Source organism: Lathamus discolor, chromosome 5 (genome assembly GCF_037157495.1).
Source record: "Lathamus discolor isolate bLatDis1 chromosome 5, bLatDis1.hap1, whole genome shotgun sequence".
In the NCBI taxonomy this organism is placed as follows: Eukaryota; Metazoa; Chordata; class Aves; order Psittaciformes; family Psittacidae; genus Lathamus; species Lathamus discolor.
This window is the reverse complement of record NC_088888.1, coordinates 57,174,778-57,194,350: the sequence shown is the minus strand read 5'-3', so window position 1 is coordinate 57,194,350 and position 19,573 is coordinate 57,174,778. Positions and strand designations below refer to the sequence as shown.

At 35.2% G+C, this 19,573-nt stretch overlaps 1 protein-coding gene across 4 annotated transcripts in view; it reads right to left on the bottom strand.

The window, feature by feature from the left end:
• TBC1D32 (TBC1 domain family member 32) overlaps nucleotides 1-19,573 on the bottom strand; it is an 84,167-nt gene that overhangs the window by 47,673 nt on the left and 16,921 nt on the right. For all 4 annotated transcript variants that reach the window (XM_065680980.1, XM_065680983.1, XM_065680982.1 and 1 more), the window contains exons 16-23: nucleotides 16,614-16,741; nucleotides 15,331-15,532; nucleotides 12,475-12,557; nucleotides 10,702-10,840; nucleotides 10,022-10,109; nucleotides 8,373-8,491; nucleotides 7,639-7,755; nucleotides 4,422-4,510 (exon numbers count right to left, since the gene is read on the bottom strand). In XM_065680980.1, coding sequence (XP_065537052.1) covers nucleotides 4,422-4,510; nucleotides 7,639-7,755; nucleotides 8,373-8,491; nucleotides 10,022-10,109; nucleotides 10,702-10,840; nucleotides 12,475-12,557; nucleotides 15,331-15,532; nucleotides 16,614-16,741 — 965 coding nt within the window. The remainder of the gene's footprint in view (nucleotides 1-4,421; nucleotides 4,511-7,638; nucleotides 7,756-8,372; nucleotides 8,492-10,021; nucleotides 10,110-10,701; nucleotides 10,841-12,474; nucleotides 12,558-15,330; nucleotides 15,533-16,613; nucleotides 16,742-19,573) is intronic.

Sequence of the window (19,573 nt, the reverse complement as noted above, 5' to 3'; positions counted from 1 at the left end):
TATATTACTGCTGTTTACTTAATTCCTTTGTTAATATAAAAGAAGAACATTCAAAGAGCTTTGCCTTGAAAGGGAGGTAGTTAAGATCTCCAATGTTACACCTTTACAAGAATATTCTCTCATATTCAATAACTTCTAAAATAAGATCAATGTGTACACTTTTGCAAAAATAAAGAGATTTTTCCATGTTAAAATTTATTACTGTAATTACTGCTTTGAATTTCATTTCTCTAGGATTTGTTCTCTGACAGCAATTTAACTTCAGAATCTTGCAGAAGAAAGAGACTACTGAGAATTTTTGCATTAGTTCCTACACATCCATATTTCTCGGCCACAAAAGAGTGGCTGAGACAGCCTTCGGTGCTCTTTTATCAACCAATATTGGCTGTTTGAGAGACTTCCTGATTCTAAATAAGTAAAATCTGCACTGAAACTGAAAGTTGAACTGACAAGCTTGAAAAATCTTTCAATACAAAAAGTAGGAACTATCTATCGACTTTCACTTTTCTATTCTTATCTCCAACTTCTTGCCTGAAGTTTTTCTTTAATAATTATATTTTAAAAAAAATAATAGTTTAAAAGGACCTTCAAGAGACTAAATCTCATCCTAGAAGCATGCAGTAACTGCAATTAAAGGAATACCAGGTAAGTTTCTGTGAAACTACTGAAGAAGAATTCTAGGCCAAGATACTTCCAAGCTAAGAATTGGGGAAAAAAAAAAAAAAATTTGCACTAGGCTATAGCTTGCTGTGGAACAAAGTATTTTACCTTGATCACACAGAACCTAGTCTGTATGAACACACTCTGTACTCTTTATAAAATATATTCTATATAGAGCATTCTTTATAGACTGAGAGATATTGATTATGCGAAACCGTATCTAGCTTCCCTATGTTTCCGCTTTGACTTCTACCACATGCACGTAACTTTTCAGAGTGGGCAAGCTTCAACAGGAAAGTTGACCTCAAAGCCTCTGCAAGACTGCCAGGCTACATCAAAAGGACTGTGTCCAGCAGGTCGAGGGAGGTTATTATGCCACTCTACTCTGCTCTCATGAGACACCACCTGGAGTACTGCATTCAGCCCCTGAGCCTCCAACACAAGAGAACATAGAACTACTGGAGCAATTCCAGAAGAGGGCCACAATGATCAGAAGGCTGAAGCATCTCTCCTGTGAAGACAGGCTGAGAGAGTTGGGCTTGTTGAACCTGGAGAAGAGAAGACTCAGGGGAGACCTTAGAGCAGCTCCCAGTGCCTAAAGGGAGCCTACAAAAGAGCTGGAGAGGGACTTTTTATGAAGGCATGGAGTGACAGCACAAGGGGTAATAGCCTTAAAATGAATTAGCGTAGATTTAATTAGATATTAGGAAAAAAATCTTCACTATGAGGGTGGTAAGACACTGGAACAGGTTGCCCAGAGAAGCTGTGAATGCCATATCCATCCCTAGCAGTGCTCTTGGCAAGGTCAGGTGGGGCTTTGAGCAACCTGGTCTAGTGTGAGGCATCCCTGCCCACAGCAGGGGGTTGGAACTAGATGATTGTTATGGTCCCTTCCAACCCAAACCATTCTACAATTCTATGACCAGAAAATGCAGTATTAACATTAAAAGCATAATAGATATGCTTGTGAGTTTTGGATTAAACAGACTGTGCAAATACCTATACGCTTTAAGTCTTAAATGCAGTTACACAGCTAGTAACCAAAATAATTTTAAGTCACTGAAGCACAGTATATATATATATGAACAAAAATGTAGTTCTAAATTGCAGAGTTGCTCAACATTCAAGTAAGCAAATTTGTCATTCTTTTGAACAATAAAAGTGGGTTACAGGAACTCAAGAGTATAACCTGTAAGTTAAGGGGATCTGAATTTCAGCACTCGGCTCTGGGTGAGCCACGTATACAAATAACAAAGTATATAGCTGGGCAGATCTGTGAATGACTAAAAGAATGTGGGTTTGGCTGTATCACTGGTATTAAGTCTAGAAGAAAGAAATGTTTCTAGACAAATGTTTCACAAAACTGTCCACTTTTTCAATAATGTAGTTACCATAAACATTTAAATATTTTATTTCTACATAACAGCAAAGAGTTTTGCTCTTTCTAATTAACTTTCTAAATTTTCAGATCTGTTAAGCATTTGATATTACTGGATCTAACTGCTGCTGAAATTGGTATTCTGATGGAATTTGGTCAAGGAGCAAACCAACTACACAAGGCACGGTTCACTTTACAGAACAGATGTCTGCAATCAAGAGCACTCACAGAAACGTTCATGGAACTTGTTTTCAAAAGGTATTTAAAATAAACTGTAATACCTCTCATATTCAGATAATATAGCCCAGGGTTTCTTTTAAGCCTTAACTCTTTAAACAGTATAGCAAGCATGATGAATTCCTGAATCATCCAGAATTCTGGTATCATTTTAAAAGGGAACTTCGAATAACTGTAAGAATAAAAATTCCCACTGTGCAGGCAATAGAATTAGTCACAATAAAAGGCTTGCATGTGCCAATTCTCCATTATGTGGAAAAAACATTTGTACAGCAAGCCCCAAATGCTCCTGAGAAGCCATATGATCAGTATGTAAACACACTCTTACGGTGTTTGTGGTATAAAGAGGCTCATATGAAAATCATTAGAATTTTATCTTCCTTTCTTTTACAGCAAAGATAAAGCTGGGGGGCAGGAAACATGGCTTTTTAAGAGTTAAAATTGAAAAAAAAAAAAAAAAAAAAATGTATCACTGAGATTTCAAAAATCCCTGCAGAAGACAAAGCTTCCACTGAAAATACTTAACTGCTTCAAAAATCTTTCCTTTGCCTGATTACTACTTAATTATTACGATATCTATCACTTTTATGAGCAGGCTTACACACTGAAAATATTACTAAAACTTTTCTTGAAATCTGGGAATTTATCTGGATTTTCACCTGGTTTTTGACTTTGTCAGTGTGCAGCAGTAAACATCATTTACCACAGTGAACTCTAAAGCTCATCTTATCTGTTTAACAATATTTTTTTTACATGATTACAGATGAGTTTGTTACATTGCTCATACGTGTACTTACAAATAGTTCTGTTGCTTCACAGGGTGTAGGTCTCCTTAAAATAATACTGCAAGCATTCACCACAACTTCAACACATGTTCCATGTATTTGTGTACCATCAGCCTCTGTCTTACAGCATGGGAGTCAACCGCATACACAATCTGATTAAATAATTCAGTTTTGCCTATACCTTATAAGTGTTCTTAGCATCATTGTGGGATAAATCTGTTCTTTTACCTTACAAAGACAGAACACAATCTAAAGTAAACTGTAATTTTAAAACCATAAAACATCTCACTTTCCCTTATCCTAATTCAATCAATGGGAGTTCTGTCACGCTTTTTATGAAGTCAGTATAATCCTTAATGAAAAATAGTATCTCATTTTTCAATTCTCACCTTGAGACTTCCCATTCCTATCCAACTAGTGAATTCCTCCAAAGCAGCATTTGAAACTTCTGATTTGTATGACAAAATCATGTATCTTTCAATTCCAAATTCTGCCACTGTTCATCTCCTCCATGCTCATCTTTACCAGCAAGTTATACTATATCTTATGGTTAATCATACATAGTTATGAAATAATTTTACTGTGATATCAAAGTAAAAATACAGCTGCAGAAAGCTAACATCACAGTACTTAATCAATTGGACTGTATCTTGTCAAGCAAGGTTATGAAATTTTTCCATACTATGAAGTACAATCCAGCAGATCTTCTACTTCAATTGCATAAAATATGTTAATAACAAAAATGTGAATTCAGGATTTATATACTCAAATTTGAAAAGAATCAGAAACCAATTTCTATGTTATAATATTATAAAGCACTTAGTATTACAAAAGATAAGCATGACATAACAGTGTGAGTGTAAGTGTTCCTTTATGTTCTAGAAATAGTTGGGATTAAATGGTACTTTCCTTCTCAAAACAGTTTTTGGTGAATTGAGGATAATTAAACTAATACTTTAAAAAAAGAATTTTCAGTAAAGGGAAACTAGATAAACCAAATTCCAATATAAGCATGGTAAAAAATACTTTATTTTAGTACTGTGGAAGGGTTTTTTGTTTATGCACTACGATGGCTGTGCTGCATGTTCTTTACAATCAACTAGGTGAAATAACAACATGCAATTTCTGTTACTGCATATCTTATTACAATATATCCATTTACAGGTAATAAGATTAGATTCATCACCGTTTCCATTTTGTAGGCCATTTTTCATTTAATCTTCTTACGTTAAAAAAAGAGGGAATTTCACCTTCATGCATAATAGAAACCAAACATTGTTATCTTATCAGAAGCAAAACATCCAAGCATGCTGTATCCTATTTAGTTAATGTGACCAAAGAACAAAAACTGAGCATCTTACCTCAGCCCAAAGATATGTGACTGCTCATAACTGAATAAGGAATGAATTTTAGCTTCTGAGTTCAAAATTATAAGCCTGTCAATGATATCCTGCCAAAAGACGACAAATATTAAAAACTTTATGTATGATTTCATATTTTATGCATATAACAGTTTCATAGGGATGTTTTCTATAAAATGAAACCTACTATTGAACACACAGTGGAATTATTTCTGTCTATCATAAATGTCAATGACAAAAAAGAAACCATACAGAAGGTTAGGGGGGGATAAAAGATCCTAGCATATCAAATATCCTAGTTCCCATTTAGTATTAATCCACAACAAAAATGTTAAACTGTTTTTCCTATGTTTGAAATGTGCATACATCTGTTTTACTGAAAGAACAGTAAATCCTTTAGTATAATACCCTTTCTAACACTGGTTAGTGCTACGTGCTTCAAAACACAGCTATTTATTCTCAGTGTAGCAAGGCCTGGCTTGGATGTTGAGGCTTACATCTTATCCTACAGCATCTCATGTAATAGACAATGATCTGTGGCCGCTTCCCACTTCTTCCACAAATCCAACCTAATTATCTTCCACTTTGGTTCACTGCATATTGAAACTGCTTCTGAAGAAATAATTTCATTAAAAGACTAAGAAATGCATAAACACATTCACTGATGCTATCATTTCAGACACAGACTGCTATGTTATGGTCAGAAGAAACAAGCTATAAAGTCCTTGTGGGTTTTATATAATCTAGATTAAATACAAACTTTAATTTTCTCTGCATATAAGAAGTATAGTTTCAGAGACTTTTGAGGGAGTAGTTATTCAACTAGTTAGATCAATGAGTTGTATCAATATGATACGAGAGAAAAGTAAGCATCCGTTGTTTCATGAAATCAACCACAGCTCTGGTTTTTAACAGAGAGCAAAGTAAACTCTACAAGTAAAACTTCCAGGAAGAGAAAAAAAAATATAATCTAGTACTTGTCAAAGTACTTGTCTTCAAAAAATGCATTCTTATTTAGAATACAGTGAAACCATATCTTCCTATTAGATTTTCTGCGTGGCAGCTGTGAAAACTGCACTTTTTTCACGTATGTTCACAATAAAATTCACAATAAAACAATTCAACTCAGACCTCAGGGCTGTTGATAAAATTGGTAATAAAAGTAATTGATTTGTTTGGGGCTTTTTCGGTATTTCAACATACAGAAAGTTAAATGCCAAGGGCTATTTCTCTGGTGACAACCTCCTACTCTCATCTATATATCAAAGCTTGGAGCTTACAAAAGATATGAGACTATTGAGAAAGCAGACCAAGCTCTGATCTGGGAGAACAGGAAGGAAGATAACAAACAGGGTCCAACACAAGACCCAGTAAGAAAAATGTGCAGATAGATCTGCACTGCCCAACCGCAGAGCACAGCTTAAATATTACAGGTAGGGTGTCATCTACTTTGACTACCTAAGAAACACCATCTAAAAATAAGATTCTCCATATTCATGGGGGAAGGCAAAGAGGGGGAAATTTCACCCACTTTGGCATGCCTTTCAAAGCTACAGATCTGGAGGGCACCTTTCAAGCTAGATTCCTGTGTACTGTAGAACCTCACAAAGGAAGAGTGGTAGAAGGTAGAAGGATTTCTCTCCTGATATCTGATTTATCTGCTCCATTTTCTAAAATATGGCAAGCAGAGCTAAAAAAATAATAAAATAAAAAAAAATCCCACCCAACAAAAAAGAAAAAGAAAGAAAAACAACCAAATCAATGAAACACCAAAAACCCCAACCAAACCAAAACCAAACCAAAACAATGACAACACCCCCCCCAAAAAAAAAAAAAACCCAAGGCGGTATAGATTTAGAAAAAAAAATCCTAAAGGCACAAAATAAAAACCTTATAAACCTGATCAGTCAACAGTTGAAAGTAGTAAAAGCTCAACTGATGATCTGTTCAGTCAATGATGCAAGTAACACAAGTAGTTAGCCAAAAATAAAGGAGGAAGAAAGGTTTAAATCCTGTGTATTTAAGAAATAAAGGGCATACAAAGATGACAAAGTTCTGTGCACTATCAAATAAAGTTCAGCATGAATATTAAAAGTCAGATTCTGTGGTAATGTGACATGATTCACAAATATAGAACAATTCAGCACATAGAGCAATTAAGTCTTCTAACCAAATCTTCTAGTGGCACTGAAATTGCCTTTACTTTGCTTTTTAACCATAGTTACATCTGGTCAAATCTTTTATCTTTAGCTTTCTGCAGTCATTGCCCAAAAATATAGTTATATCTATACATCTGCTTAACCCCAGAAGTTTTCTGAGTATTTAGACTTAGCCATTAGATGCTAAATTAACATCAGAGGAACTATTTCCCTTCTGTTACGTTACATAATCTTGGATGCCCAGCTTAGGGTTACAAAACCCACTGCTGCACAGAAGTCAGTGAGACAACCCCCACTCAAAACACCTAGAACTGTTCATGGAACTTTTAACTGTATCATACATAACTGTATCAGTATTGCTGTTTCTAGAAACTGGTAGAATTCCATCAAAATATTGAAGTGCCTTAAAAGCCAAAACAACATGAGCTGTCAACAGTCACAAAAATTATTACTTAAAATCTACCCCAATCTGAAAGCTCTCAAATATGTTTCACTTTCAACACAGATCTATATCCCCTGCCACCAGTGCTTCAGAAAACTTGATGACTGAAGTGAACTATCCACTGGCAGACACACTAACATTGAATGAATTGGAAAAATAGAATTGATAATACAATTTCCTCCTCAAATCATTAAAACAGCATTACACAAAAGAACTACAAAATCCCTTCCAAACATACACTATCATGCTATACTCTGTCTAAACAACTTCAACTAACATAAATCCAGATCTTGTGCTAAACAAACACTTAAACACAGCTGCAATGCAAAGTGCTAGCTTATTAGAAAAAAAAAATAACAAACATGATTTTAACTGCCACTCAAGGTCACAGATTAAATTTTATATTATCTTTAGGATTACAAAATGATAATTTAGGTTAACATGAAGTGATACGTGCATATACTGCCCTCATGCTGTATATAATATAAAATGCAGAAAATTTCAAAATCCTTCAGTAAGAAAAAAAAGCATATTATATTATTACAGTAACATTTTCTCAGGAAAAATATCTTTAGAGAAGTATTTATTTTTCTCTCAAAATAAAAACTGTACTTACAATTATATCTGTAGGTACTTCACGGAATGAATACACTGGCTTATTTGGTATATCTTGTTTACTCAGGAGCTCAAAAACTGCAGGATATGTAAGCAAGTTTATCAGAGACAGAACAGACTAGAAAAAGAAAAAAAGGGGGGTGGGAAGCATTAATCCATTAAGTCTAAACAGGTAAATATTAACAATTATTTGACATTTACTTTAAGTTTGCTCTTATTCTTCTTTATAGGCTGAACTTTACATAAATAGAGCTGCCTAAAAAGGGACCACAAAACCTGGCAGGTGTCTATATAATCTAAAAGGGCAGTAATGTCTGTGAAATACGTACTATTTACCAAATTGTACAAGCCATTTTTAGAATTATAGTATTTTCATAACCATGTAATTAAATCTAGAGACACAGCATACTCTTAAAACATGTCACTCTCTCTGATCTAACTACAGTAATCAGAGACATGAACTGATGACCAGTATTTTCAGAATTTCGCTTTTGTCAAGATTGTTATAAATTATTTTATATTTACTTTAATGGATCCTTGGCATTGTGACTTGCCATGAAACGAAAGAATCTTTTCAATCAGTCATCCTTTGACTATTGTATTATACTAATTTTGTCCCACATGTCAAGAAGCTGGTATAGTTGCAATGAAAATTTACAGAAAGGTATGTATATCCTATCTGACATACATCACTGTTTTTTCCATACCAATATAGAAGATTAAGTAATTTCTCACCTTCTGACAGCTTTGGTCAATAGGGTCAATGGGAGTAGATTTGGGTTGGGTTATCCTTAAATCATCTTTTCCACACTCCAGAAGAGCCCATAATTCAGTTACAAGTGCCTTTATAAAGCCTAAACAAATTTTTTTCTAATCATGAAAATGACAAGAATACCAGAAAAACAATTCTCATAATAAAAGCATCTTACACCACAATTGTAACTCAGATTCTCAAATATTCTCTACATTGTAGACTACAATTTTACAAGACAGACTGCCTGACGGGTACTTTCCCTGCCATTCTCAATCCTTTGTCAAGCTACCTCCTTATATTAAATCTAAGCTATACAGCAACAGTTTGAAAAGACTATTACACTAGAGTAGGATGATATTTATATATCTTCCACATATCTGACCTTCTTTAACAAGTTAACTGCTACAGATCAAGGCTTAGCTAGCATTGTCTCTATGGTTTAAAAAAAAAAAAATACAGATTTAGTATAACTCATTAATAAATGAAAATATACCACAGTGAAAAGCTAAGGACTGAAACAAATCTTTTTAAGAGAAGCACTACTAGATGACTTTATAATGTTACCTTTTAAAATACAAGAGAAAGGTTTGGAGATTTCAGAGTTAGATGACTATCCTAAGTTATGTGCTTAATACAAACTTCACGTCCATTACACAACCTCCTTTCAGGGTTGAAACACAATGCTTATTATTTGTCTTTGATGCCAAGGGCTATACAAAGCAACCTGGCTGAGAACCATAAACAAGACGGTTACTCCTCAAGTAGATCCGCTCGCTGCTTTCCGAAAGACCCCTGACGCATGAATAACCAACAAGCAATCAGTTTCCTTGAATTCCTGGCAGAATTTGCCTAAATTTCTGAGTCTTTCCATCAAGTCATTTTAATTACACATCAGCCACTTCTAGACACTCAGAAGATACTTGGAAACTTTTTTACCTCATGGACTTCCTCAGCAACTTAAGCAGCTTTACTTTATTGGTAAGATTCTAGTCTTAATGTAACAACCACCTAGACCACTGAGTGGCATGGCAACAGTTGAGGTATCTGGAAATGAATCTGAAGGGACTTTGTGGTACGGGTTGACACACGAGAAGAACTGTCAATTCAGACAATCTGAATTCCATCTCACTATTTTATAAGAGCACCGATGACATTCAGGCCATTGCAGTTTCTCACTCTTTGAGCACTCAGTAGCCACGGAAAAGTACATATAAATTACAGAAATCAACAGTTATCAATTCTGATCTGTAGATCAGTAAGAAGCACTTGAAAATTGTAAGCAACTTTTTTTTTTTTTTTTTTTAACAGATGCAAATGTCTTCATGCACATACAGGAAATTTCTGGAAATCCAAACTAACAAAGTAAAGATTTTGATTAATTTAAGGAACTAAAAAAAGACAAACCGAACCAAAACAAATACAACTCTGCATCAAGATAAGTAGATGACTTAAAAGTTGGAAAGAATAAAGTTCCATCAAGAAGAAATCAATGGACATCTAGGCATTCTTTTCTAATCAAGTATAATTATTCCCTGCAGCTGATCTTTTTTAAAATCATTCTCACTGTCTTTTTCCAATAAGCAAGACTACAGCAGGTAAGTATTCATAATAACACCATTCTTCAATTTACCTGAACTTTGCAGAGCTACTGCACCTGATGGTATTGTTGCCATTTGTGTAATAATCACTTTATTACCAAACTCTTCATATTCATTTGCCTGTTAGTAACATATATAAAGCTCAGTGTTAGTTATTCAGAGGGCATGAAACTCTCCAATGATCTCTTAAATATTGATCTCTCCTACACCTGTTTACAGAATTTAATCCACTATATGGTTAGACTTGAACAATTCAGAGAAACTAGCCTCTACAGACTTACCAGGGTCAGATTCCAAATCAAACATCTTTATCAAGTATCTGCTAAAAATTTAAATACAAAATATTATGGCTGAGACATGCAACATCAGCAATGAATAAAAACATTGGTATCATGGTTTTTGCACACATTCACTAAGATGCCTGTAACATCATCTTTCTTCTCCTGATAACTCCTAGCATTTCAAACTTTACAGTAAAAAGTCTGAAAAATAAATATATGCCTCTGTATCTGAAGATGAGTAACATCCAACAAACTTAAATTAATGTAGTACAAATATCAAAGATAAGCTGCATTTAAATTCATTTTTGGGGAGAAAAAAAAAGTGATGAAGTGGTTTCTGGATTCTTTTTTGTACTATTTTCTTCCTTTTTTATTTTATTATAATCACTAAAAGAAAGTAAAATTGTACAGACAGACTCTGTAATGCTTACCTGGAGTTTCTTTGATAAACTGCCGAATATAAGGTCCACACAGTCATTCATGGCACCTGTACTGTGAAGCAGAAACAGTCCTTTCGGGGTGGCAGAAAAATTTAGCAAGGCGTCTAACAAAGTCTCTTCCCATAACAGACTGCAAGAGTAGCAAAATAATAATTTTAAAAGATATGTAAAAAAGCAAGGGGAAAAAATTAAGAACACAATTTCTAGCTTTGAAAAAGACCACCACTTCATTTCCTGGACTCTATGTTTACTCTATGTTTACAACATTTATGTTGGTTTTAAAAAAAAACATTTGGGAAACTTACGTGTTTGACTATATTTTATACAAACATTCATACTCATCCTGGCAAAACTAAGGTTAAATAGGAACACGTAACAGAAAGATGATGTAATGGGGAACCCAAAAGACCTATGCCATCTTTAAATACATTTATGACTTACTACCTGACTCTAGACAAGTCTTGAGATTTTAATGTGGTAGTTACAAACTAGCAAAACGGGCACAGAGTTTCTCACCAACATAAGAAGACTATAAGGAACTAAAAAACTCACATTAGAGGAGATAAAGCACCTTCTAAAAATGAGTACAGAATTAGGAAACTAAAATGCTATATATAAAGAAAATATATTCATGTACCAACAACAATAAATGGAACATATTTTCTACAGACATGGCAGGAAGGACAGCAATTGCAAGAATGAAGTATGATGATATCCCCTGCCCTACAAAATATTCTACCCCCCATAAAGAAAAGTGAAGCAATTACATCACCTTTGACTAGGTATCATCCCTGCAGGTACCATTAGACTCTTGTGATTCTGCTTCTCTTAAAGCACTTGCTAAGTGGATTCTCATCTTGAGTTCTGTTCTCATTCCCCATTTTTGACTCCTCTCACCAGTAAGCAGCATGCAGCTTTCCTCATAGCAGTCATCCATTACCCCAAGCTTTAATCACTTCTGCAGAATCCCTGCCATGTCATGTTCAGAAGCAAAAATTTCACCCAGAAAAGACCCAGCTGTCTTGTTCCACAGCTAAATGAAAAATCTAGATACTAGGAGAAAAATTTATGTCTCTGGTAATGACTAGTAACAGCCTTCACAGTCAGAGCTCTGCACCCTAGATTTCTTTTTGCCACTAGATTTGAGCTGCTATAACCAGTTCACATGCCACCATCACAGACTAGAGCTGCTGAGGTATCTTTGTAAATTATGCATGAACTCTATTGTAAAGTATAAACAAGAATCTAGTTAATTAACTAGGTTCTGCACTAACACCAATGTCTCCCTGAATTTTCAGGCTCGCAAATACCTGTTATTTCTCATCTTATTGCACACAGATTTCTATAAAAGGACATTAAGTTTTTGTATAAAAGGATGACTTTCACTTAATATGCATAAGACATTTGGCAGAACAGCATTTTAGACTAACACAACATTAAACCCATAAGATAAACTCTGACAGGCACTTTGTTTTATGATTTCTAATTCACATTTTCATCAAGTCAATTTCTGTAGTCAGAATCAACCATAAATCAATTTTACATAAATGAGACACAATTCTGTAAACCAAGAAAGTTGTGAAAGCTCAAGAACAATTCTGTACTAAGGCCTATGCCAGGATGATTTCACTCTACCAGCCACTATGCTTTTGGAAAAAAAAAAAAAAAAAAAGGAAGCAGGGTAATTAAAATGCCTCAGTTGTGGATGAAGAGTCAGTGTGTGCTCTACACTTATGCATGGGTATAAATTAAGTATCAACTTACCTGTTTTTTGACTCTAGACTTACTGATGAAATTGAGTCCGCACCAGTTACAGGAGTCGGTACTCTTTCTGAAAGCAAACTCATCTGTGAAATAAAATCAAAAATAAATAAATACCTCCTTACTGTTTACTTATACCATTTTTAAACTCCAGAAATTCTTGTTCTATGTTTAAGGGAAAAAAAAAATAAAACCAAAAACCAACAACCAAAACAAACAGCGAACAGGTTGTAGTCCAGCCTTTGGCACAGAACACCCTATTTCACTACATTTTTTATTACAGAAAAGGTTGGCATGTTTTTCTTCCTTGCGTAAAAACCATTTTAAAGCTATTACATTTTTATTAGAATTCTTAAAACTCTTCTTACTTTTTAAATCTAATATTGTTAAAAAAATAAAAAAAAAAAAAACAACTCTTCACTTCTGTCACAGGTAATGGAAATAACAGCCTCTGGAATCAACATATGAAGTAATTCTGACAATTGGTATTTATAAATTATATTAATTTATTTATATTTGTGTGGATATAATTATATATTTATCTATGTAGCTCTATACGTGCCCTTATATTTGATGAGGTTTCTTATTTAAATGATATTTGAAAATAATTGGTGTGAAAAACACTGTATATTTCAGATGACTGATTTAAGTGGCTTTATGTTTCCAGAGATAAAAGCAAACTGCACCATTCAAATGAAAGTCATTAGTCATTAATCTACTCTCTCATAAATGTGATTTAATAAAGATACAAAAGATTCTTCTATTAAAATAGTCAATTGTCCTGGATCTGTTGAGTTCCCCTTCTATTACCCTCTGTAGAAGTTCTGCCCCAGAATTCCAGCAGAAACTGCTAAAAAAAAAAAAAAAAAAAATTGTTTCTCCATCAATCTTAAAACTCCAGGAGGTGTGTAAAAGAGGAGGAATCAAATCAGCAGTCTATCCACTAAAAAAATTGTCACTGCTGCTTGGATAGACTCCAAAATCCACCATTTTTGCTACGCTATGAATGGCAAAATATTTTATAAACTGCAGATATTTTAAAATCTAACAATAACAGAAAATAATTTAAAAAAAATAATCAAGATGGCGAAGTTCAGAATGTGACTTTCCTGTAATAACTTGTCGATTCTTGAAGTCCTGAATATGTAGATTCCATGTCATTTTTTTTAACTCAGCACATTCAGCCTACTTATCTTGTATGTGTCAAAACAATCTGTTTAAACGATGTTCTAAAAGATTTTCACATGGAAAGAAGCCTTTTGTGCATGTGTAAATGTTGTTGTGCTTTAGAGCAAATAACTGGAAATGCCCATCAAAAGCATCTACTGTTTTGTCTGTGATAAACATTAAATAGACTAACAGGTTAGTTCAAGGAAGACTGACTAGCTGCACAACAGATTGTTATGTAAATTACAGCATGATTCAAGTGAACCAAACTCTGTAATTCAACAAGATCCTAAAGTTCTCAATGCAAAGAAGAAAGTAAGTTCCAAAACCAACGTTCTCTGATGAGAAACAAGAGCTTACTGTGATGGAATTATGACTGTAAATAAGTAAAATGTATGCATTCATAATAATATTAATATATATATATATAACAACAGTGAGAAATATCCACAAGCTGGTGATTTAAGACTCTCTTCATGTTTCATCTTTCTAATGTTTTCTGCCTCAGTTTAAATTGCAACTGTATTTCTTAAAGTTTCTAATTGTAATAAAAGCATACAACATTTGACAGGAAGAACAGCTGATTCATTTTCTCTCCCATGCATTCAATCTCTCTCCCACTTCCTCGCATGAAAAAAATAAAATCCCTTTAGCCAGCTTTTTCTTCCACCTTGGTCTGATCCTTCTCTAAGAAAATATTTTATGATTACGGGGTGGGGGGGGGGGGAGAAAAGTGGTTCCATTTCTCAATATAAAGTGAACCAAACTAGCTGTTTTTGCTTTCCACTAAGAGTTCTAATACCTATAGTTTAAATATGCTTTAAGTTTAGCTGGAAGACAAAGCTGAAGCTTTGTGTGCTACCCTTCCCTAAATGCTGCCAATGTCACTTTAAAGGATTCAAACATTTGTTTGAGTTTTACTTCAGTGTAAACTTTTTGAAAACTAATCTTGCAGCATCTGCTATCATTTTTCCATCTTAACTAAATTTTTATAACAGGTAAGAATTTTCACACTTCACATGGCTATCAGAACAATGCAAACAGAATAGTGAATAAAGCAGAGATCTATATGACTTTTTCAGTAAACCTCTTTACCGATTATGCAGAACTGTTAGATCCAAGCTCTTAGTGGACTAGCAATCAAACTGAAGTACAGTACAGAATTTACACTTCATAAGATGTCTAAGTACATAGGTAAGCAAGCACCCTTAACCAGCACTTCTGATTATGGCTTCTTCAGAGCATTTCAATGCCATCTAAGCCAAATATTTGGAATCTCCCTTTTCGTTTTCCTCTGTATCTCCCACCAAAATGAACTAGTTTAATCTAAAAATTACTAAGACTACGTCTTGGGAGTTTTTCCTTTCAATATTTCCCAAATCAAGAGTGAAGACAAGATCTGTAGTGGACACTGGCTATCACGATAGCAAGAGACCTCTAGCATCAAGAACACTGGTCTTTCCACCTTGAGAGTTCCTGGTTTAATCTTAAGGCATCAAGTCTCAAACAAAGTTTCTGCTAGGTTCACATAGAGAAGGTAAATTTGAAAAGTAGAACTTCATTTTTAGAACAATCCCAAGCGTTACCTCACTACTTAAATATAAGCAACCTGAAGCAAAGTACAACTACTGCATAAGCTGAATCTCTCAGGACCTTTTTTTTCCACTTCTCACAGTCCAAAAGAAGATTTACCTTTTTCCAGGCCTCTCCCATAGATTCATGCAAGCCATAAGGAATTAGCACCTGCAGGCCTTCACACGTTCTGTACATCTGACGGCATATAAAAATGAAAGCTCCTTTAACAACTGGCAAAAGCTCGGATCCAGACAAAACAGAAATGTTGTCATGAAGAAGTTTCTTTGTAAACTGAACAATTACATGAACAGCTGTGGGACTAGAAATAAAATAACACTTTTAAAATGTTGTTTTGTAGTCATCAATAAATCTTGAAACAAAACCTCTGACCAAACATACTCAATTTTTTCTAGGGGGGGAAAAACTATGATCCACTATGTCATAACTTGTGGCACCAGTCAGAAGGGAAGAAATGTACAGGAAGTGATTTTACTTTGGCTACAGGTCTACATAAAGCAAAAATGCACCCATTGTCTTCCATCCATCCCACATGGCCATGAACTACACAGACTGTGTGTTTTATAAGAATCCAGTTGGGAAGAGTAACAAGACAATCATTTTAGCTTCCACTTAATCAGTGTTAAGGATATCACTACAAGTCAGTATTTGTCCTCTTTTCCTCCTTTTTCCTATCTGAGATGTCATTTTTAAGCCTTCTAGGTTTACAATACAGGGACAACTCTTTCTCAAAAATACTTTCTTTTACTTCCAACCCCCCCTAAAAACGTGCCAACTTCGGGGATTCGTCCACTTAGCAGACATATTCCAAACATTTTCATCACCTGCAGCTTAGCTATTTTTAAAGGCTAGTCTCAATTTTACTGTCTTAAGTTTTAGCATCAGCTAACAACATACTGCCCACAGCATCACACTTCTGAAGTTAGGTACAGTGTTACAAATGTCAATTTCTAACAGATCTGTCTTTACCAGATGTATTGAAAAGTGAATGCTATATTAAATCTATTCTTTAAATAAATTGATTTTTAATATTTATTCTAAAAAGAAACAAATGAAAAACAGAGAAGAAAAGCCTTTGGCCTGAGTAGTAGCACTACAAATACAATGGAAATATATTCAGAGAAAGAAAAGCTCTCACATGAGTAAGAAAAACAAGAACTGTTGAAATCTCCCTTAATAAAAGTATTTCTTTAAATTGTCATTTCACCTGGTTATACGTGACTCCCTAATACATCACTTACTACTTTACTTGATAATCAGGTATTTTACTCCAAACAAAACACATCACATTATAGATAAATGAGAAAAGAGAAAATAAATCTCATAAGATTAATCTAATGCATTAAAGTACTCACTAATGCCATTCATTAAAGCACTCTTACCTATCTTCTTTGGCAGTTTTTTTGTTTTCTCCATGAAGAAGAAAAGAAAGACCATCATCTACAGCAGCAATCCTTGCCAAAATATCAGCTACATCAATTAAAGTGGTTTCAAGACAATTCAAATACACCTATATGGAAGAAAAAAAGAAAAAAAAAGAGAAAGTTTTAAATTAAATGCTTTTGTGAAAGCTGTTTATTCAAGTCTGGCTTATGTATGCAGAACCTGAAGGCCACCTCTCCTATGACTGCTTAATCACTTAAACAAAATGAGTAAACAGCCTATCACCATCACATACAAATCTTCATCACAAATGGCAGTAATCGTCACTTTTAATGATTATGGCAGAAGTCCAAATATTGCACAGATACAGAAAACAAAGGTTTCTGAAGTCCTTTTTCTCTTTTCCCACATGAATGTGAAAAGGCTCTTGATATGCCATCTAGGGGTTTAAGAACATCTGAATCAAGGCAAGAGACATTCTTACTTGTTTGTTGCTGCGTAAGCGCTGACAGCTTTTTGCTAGAAATGGAGTTCAAGTTTCCAAGATCATCTGCATTCACCTCACCTGTAGGCTGCAGTAGGCTGAAACAGCTGGTTGCTTTGGAATCATGAGGAGATTCTTCCCCACTACAGCAAAGCAAAAGTCTTCTACCAATTTCTTATTCACTTCAGATTACTGTATAGCCGTAACTAGACTGTAAGCAAGCAACCTGAACATTTAACACTGAGATTCAGACTGTTCAGTATGGTACCATGACTACTGAAATCAAGGTTGAATCCAAATCAAGGTTAAACTGGCCACTGCTTTTTAGTAAGTGAAGTCAATATGTCCCATGGTAGACAAGCAGAACATGGATGTTCCATGAAGAACCTGTCAGGGAGCAGCAAGGGCAGAATACTCTACAAGGAACAAAAAGCCAGAAACAAAGCATGATAATGATGATGGCAAAGGCAATGGCTTACCATCGGATGAACAGGCAGTCCCACCATACCCAAACAAGGTGAGCAGACAAGGTCCAGTCATAGTAACCAGGTTCACCCAACAGGTCACAGTGATGACGAAGGCCCAAGGTTAAGCCAGGAAACCAAGTCAGTGAGTTAAGGTCAGCTCCAGACAGAGCAACCAGAGTCAGACAGTGCTCATCACGCAACTGAATTTTTAGGTCTGAGGTAAAACAACCTAAGAAATCATGGTCTGTGGGTCAAGGTTCAGATTAATGGGACAGGAGGCTTCTTTGCTGCTGCAACCTAGTACAGGCAGTGAATGAGAAGAATGTCAGCTTAAAAGCCACTCCTGTGATGAGTCCACACTGAACCTTGTTAGAGTCGTCACTGGGGAGATCTCTGCTGAGGCTTCCTAGCAGAGCTTTCTAAAATGGTTATCTTGAAGGCTGCACACCCACAGCATTACCTGTGCTGGCTCTGAGACTAGGCTTCCAAGCCCACATGAGGGGAAGTTAGGGGGAAGATGTGCCAAGGCCTGACAGCAAAGTAGCTGTAATTCTGCAGGACTTACAGTTTCCTAAAGGGGCTCACCAAAACTCTGTTACTGTCCATGGGTCTCAACTATATAGTCATGACCTAGCCAGAGTGTACCTTCTCACCCAGGGACTGAGAAACACTCCAAATTCCTAGGATTTATGCATAAACATACTTAAAAGGAGAAGGATGGTTTTCAAAGTGAGAAGTCCTCTTTGGTAGTTTCCCCATGCCCACACCCAGAACTATAGAGTGGAGGCAACAGTGAAATGACTTTGTGTCAACAATAAGCTAGGTAGGATAACTGCTCCCAGTAACACTTGTTAAGTATTCTTAACAAGTTCATACTCTTAACATATTCTTAACTCTCCTTATGAGAGACAGCTGAGCATGACAGAAACAAAAAAAATGAAAATGAGCAACTGTTGAATATTAAAACGTTTTCTTTTTTAATTACTAATGTATAATAAAGGTTACAGTTGCATATTCTTTAGCATACCATATGACCACAGAGACTCCATCACAGCAAATCAATGAAGTATTGCCTTTGTACGGTTTTTTAGTTTGACTGTATCCAAAGTATTCACAGGCTCAGCCTACTTGAAAAACTTTGCACTAAATTTTTGCAAAGTATGGTAAAATCAAGACAAAGTATTAATCTTGCAAAAAGATCCATAGATAACCTTATAATGAAATGTATAAATAATGCTACTGTATTCGGTACAGATACCCACAGAAGAGCTAAATTATCTACATGATCAAGTTTTTGCAGGACTATGGTTTTGCAGGACTATTATTCACAGAATAATAGAATGGTTTGGGTTGGAAGGGACCTCAAAGCTCATGTAGTTCCAATCCCCCTGCCACAGGAAGGGTCACCTTCCAATAAGCCAGGTTGCTCAAAGTCCCATCCAACCTGGCCTTGAACACTTCCAAGGATGTGGCAGCCACAGCTTCTCTGGGCAACCTGTTCTGGCGTTTCACTGCCCTCACACTAAGGAATTTTTTTCACAATAAAGAACTCTAATCTACATCTACCCTCTTCCAGTTTAAAGCCGTTCTCCCTTGTCCTATCCCTACATCCACTTGTAAATATATACTTTAAAATATTTACTTGAAAATTCATTGTTTACACTTTTGAAACAGCACTGGAATACTTCTGTATAGGTAAAAATGTTTTCAGGAATTAATATGAAGAATCTTTTCTGAAAAACAAACAAGCTGCTCTGAAAATATAATTAGAAGGATTCTGACAAAATTCAGCTTCAAGAACCCAGCTGAGGTATTTAAGTTGGGGATCCAGACTCTTTGCAAGCATGAGTCTCAGGAAGCAAATTGGGAAATTCTCAGCATTCATTTCTCTCAAAGTCTGTTTACATGGGACAGGTCAGGCTCATCCACAGTCATGTCAGGCCTTTTTCTTGAGACTTACAGTTACCTAGATCAATTAAATCATCTCAGTCAAAACAAAAATAATAGG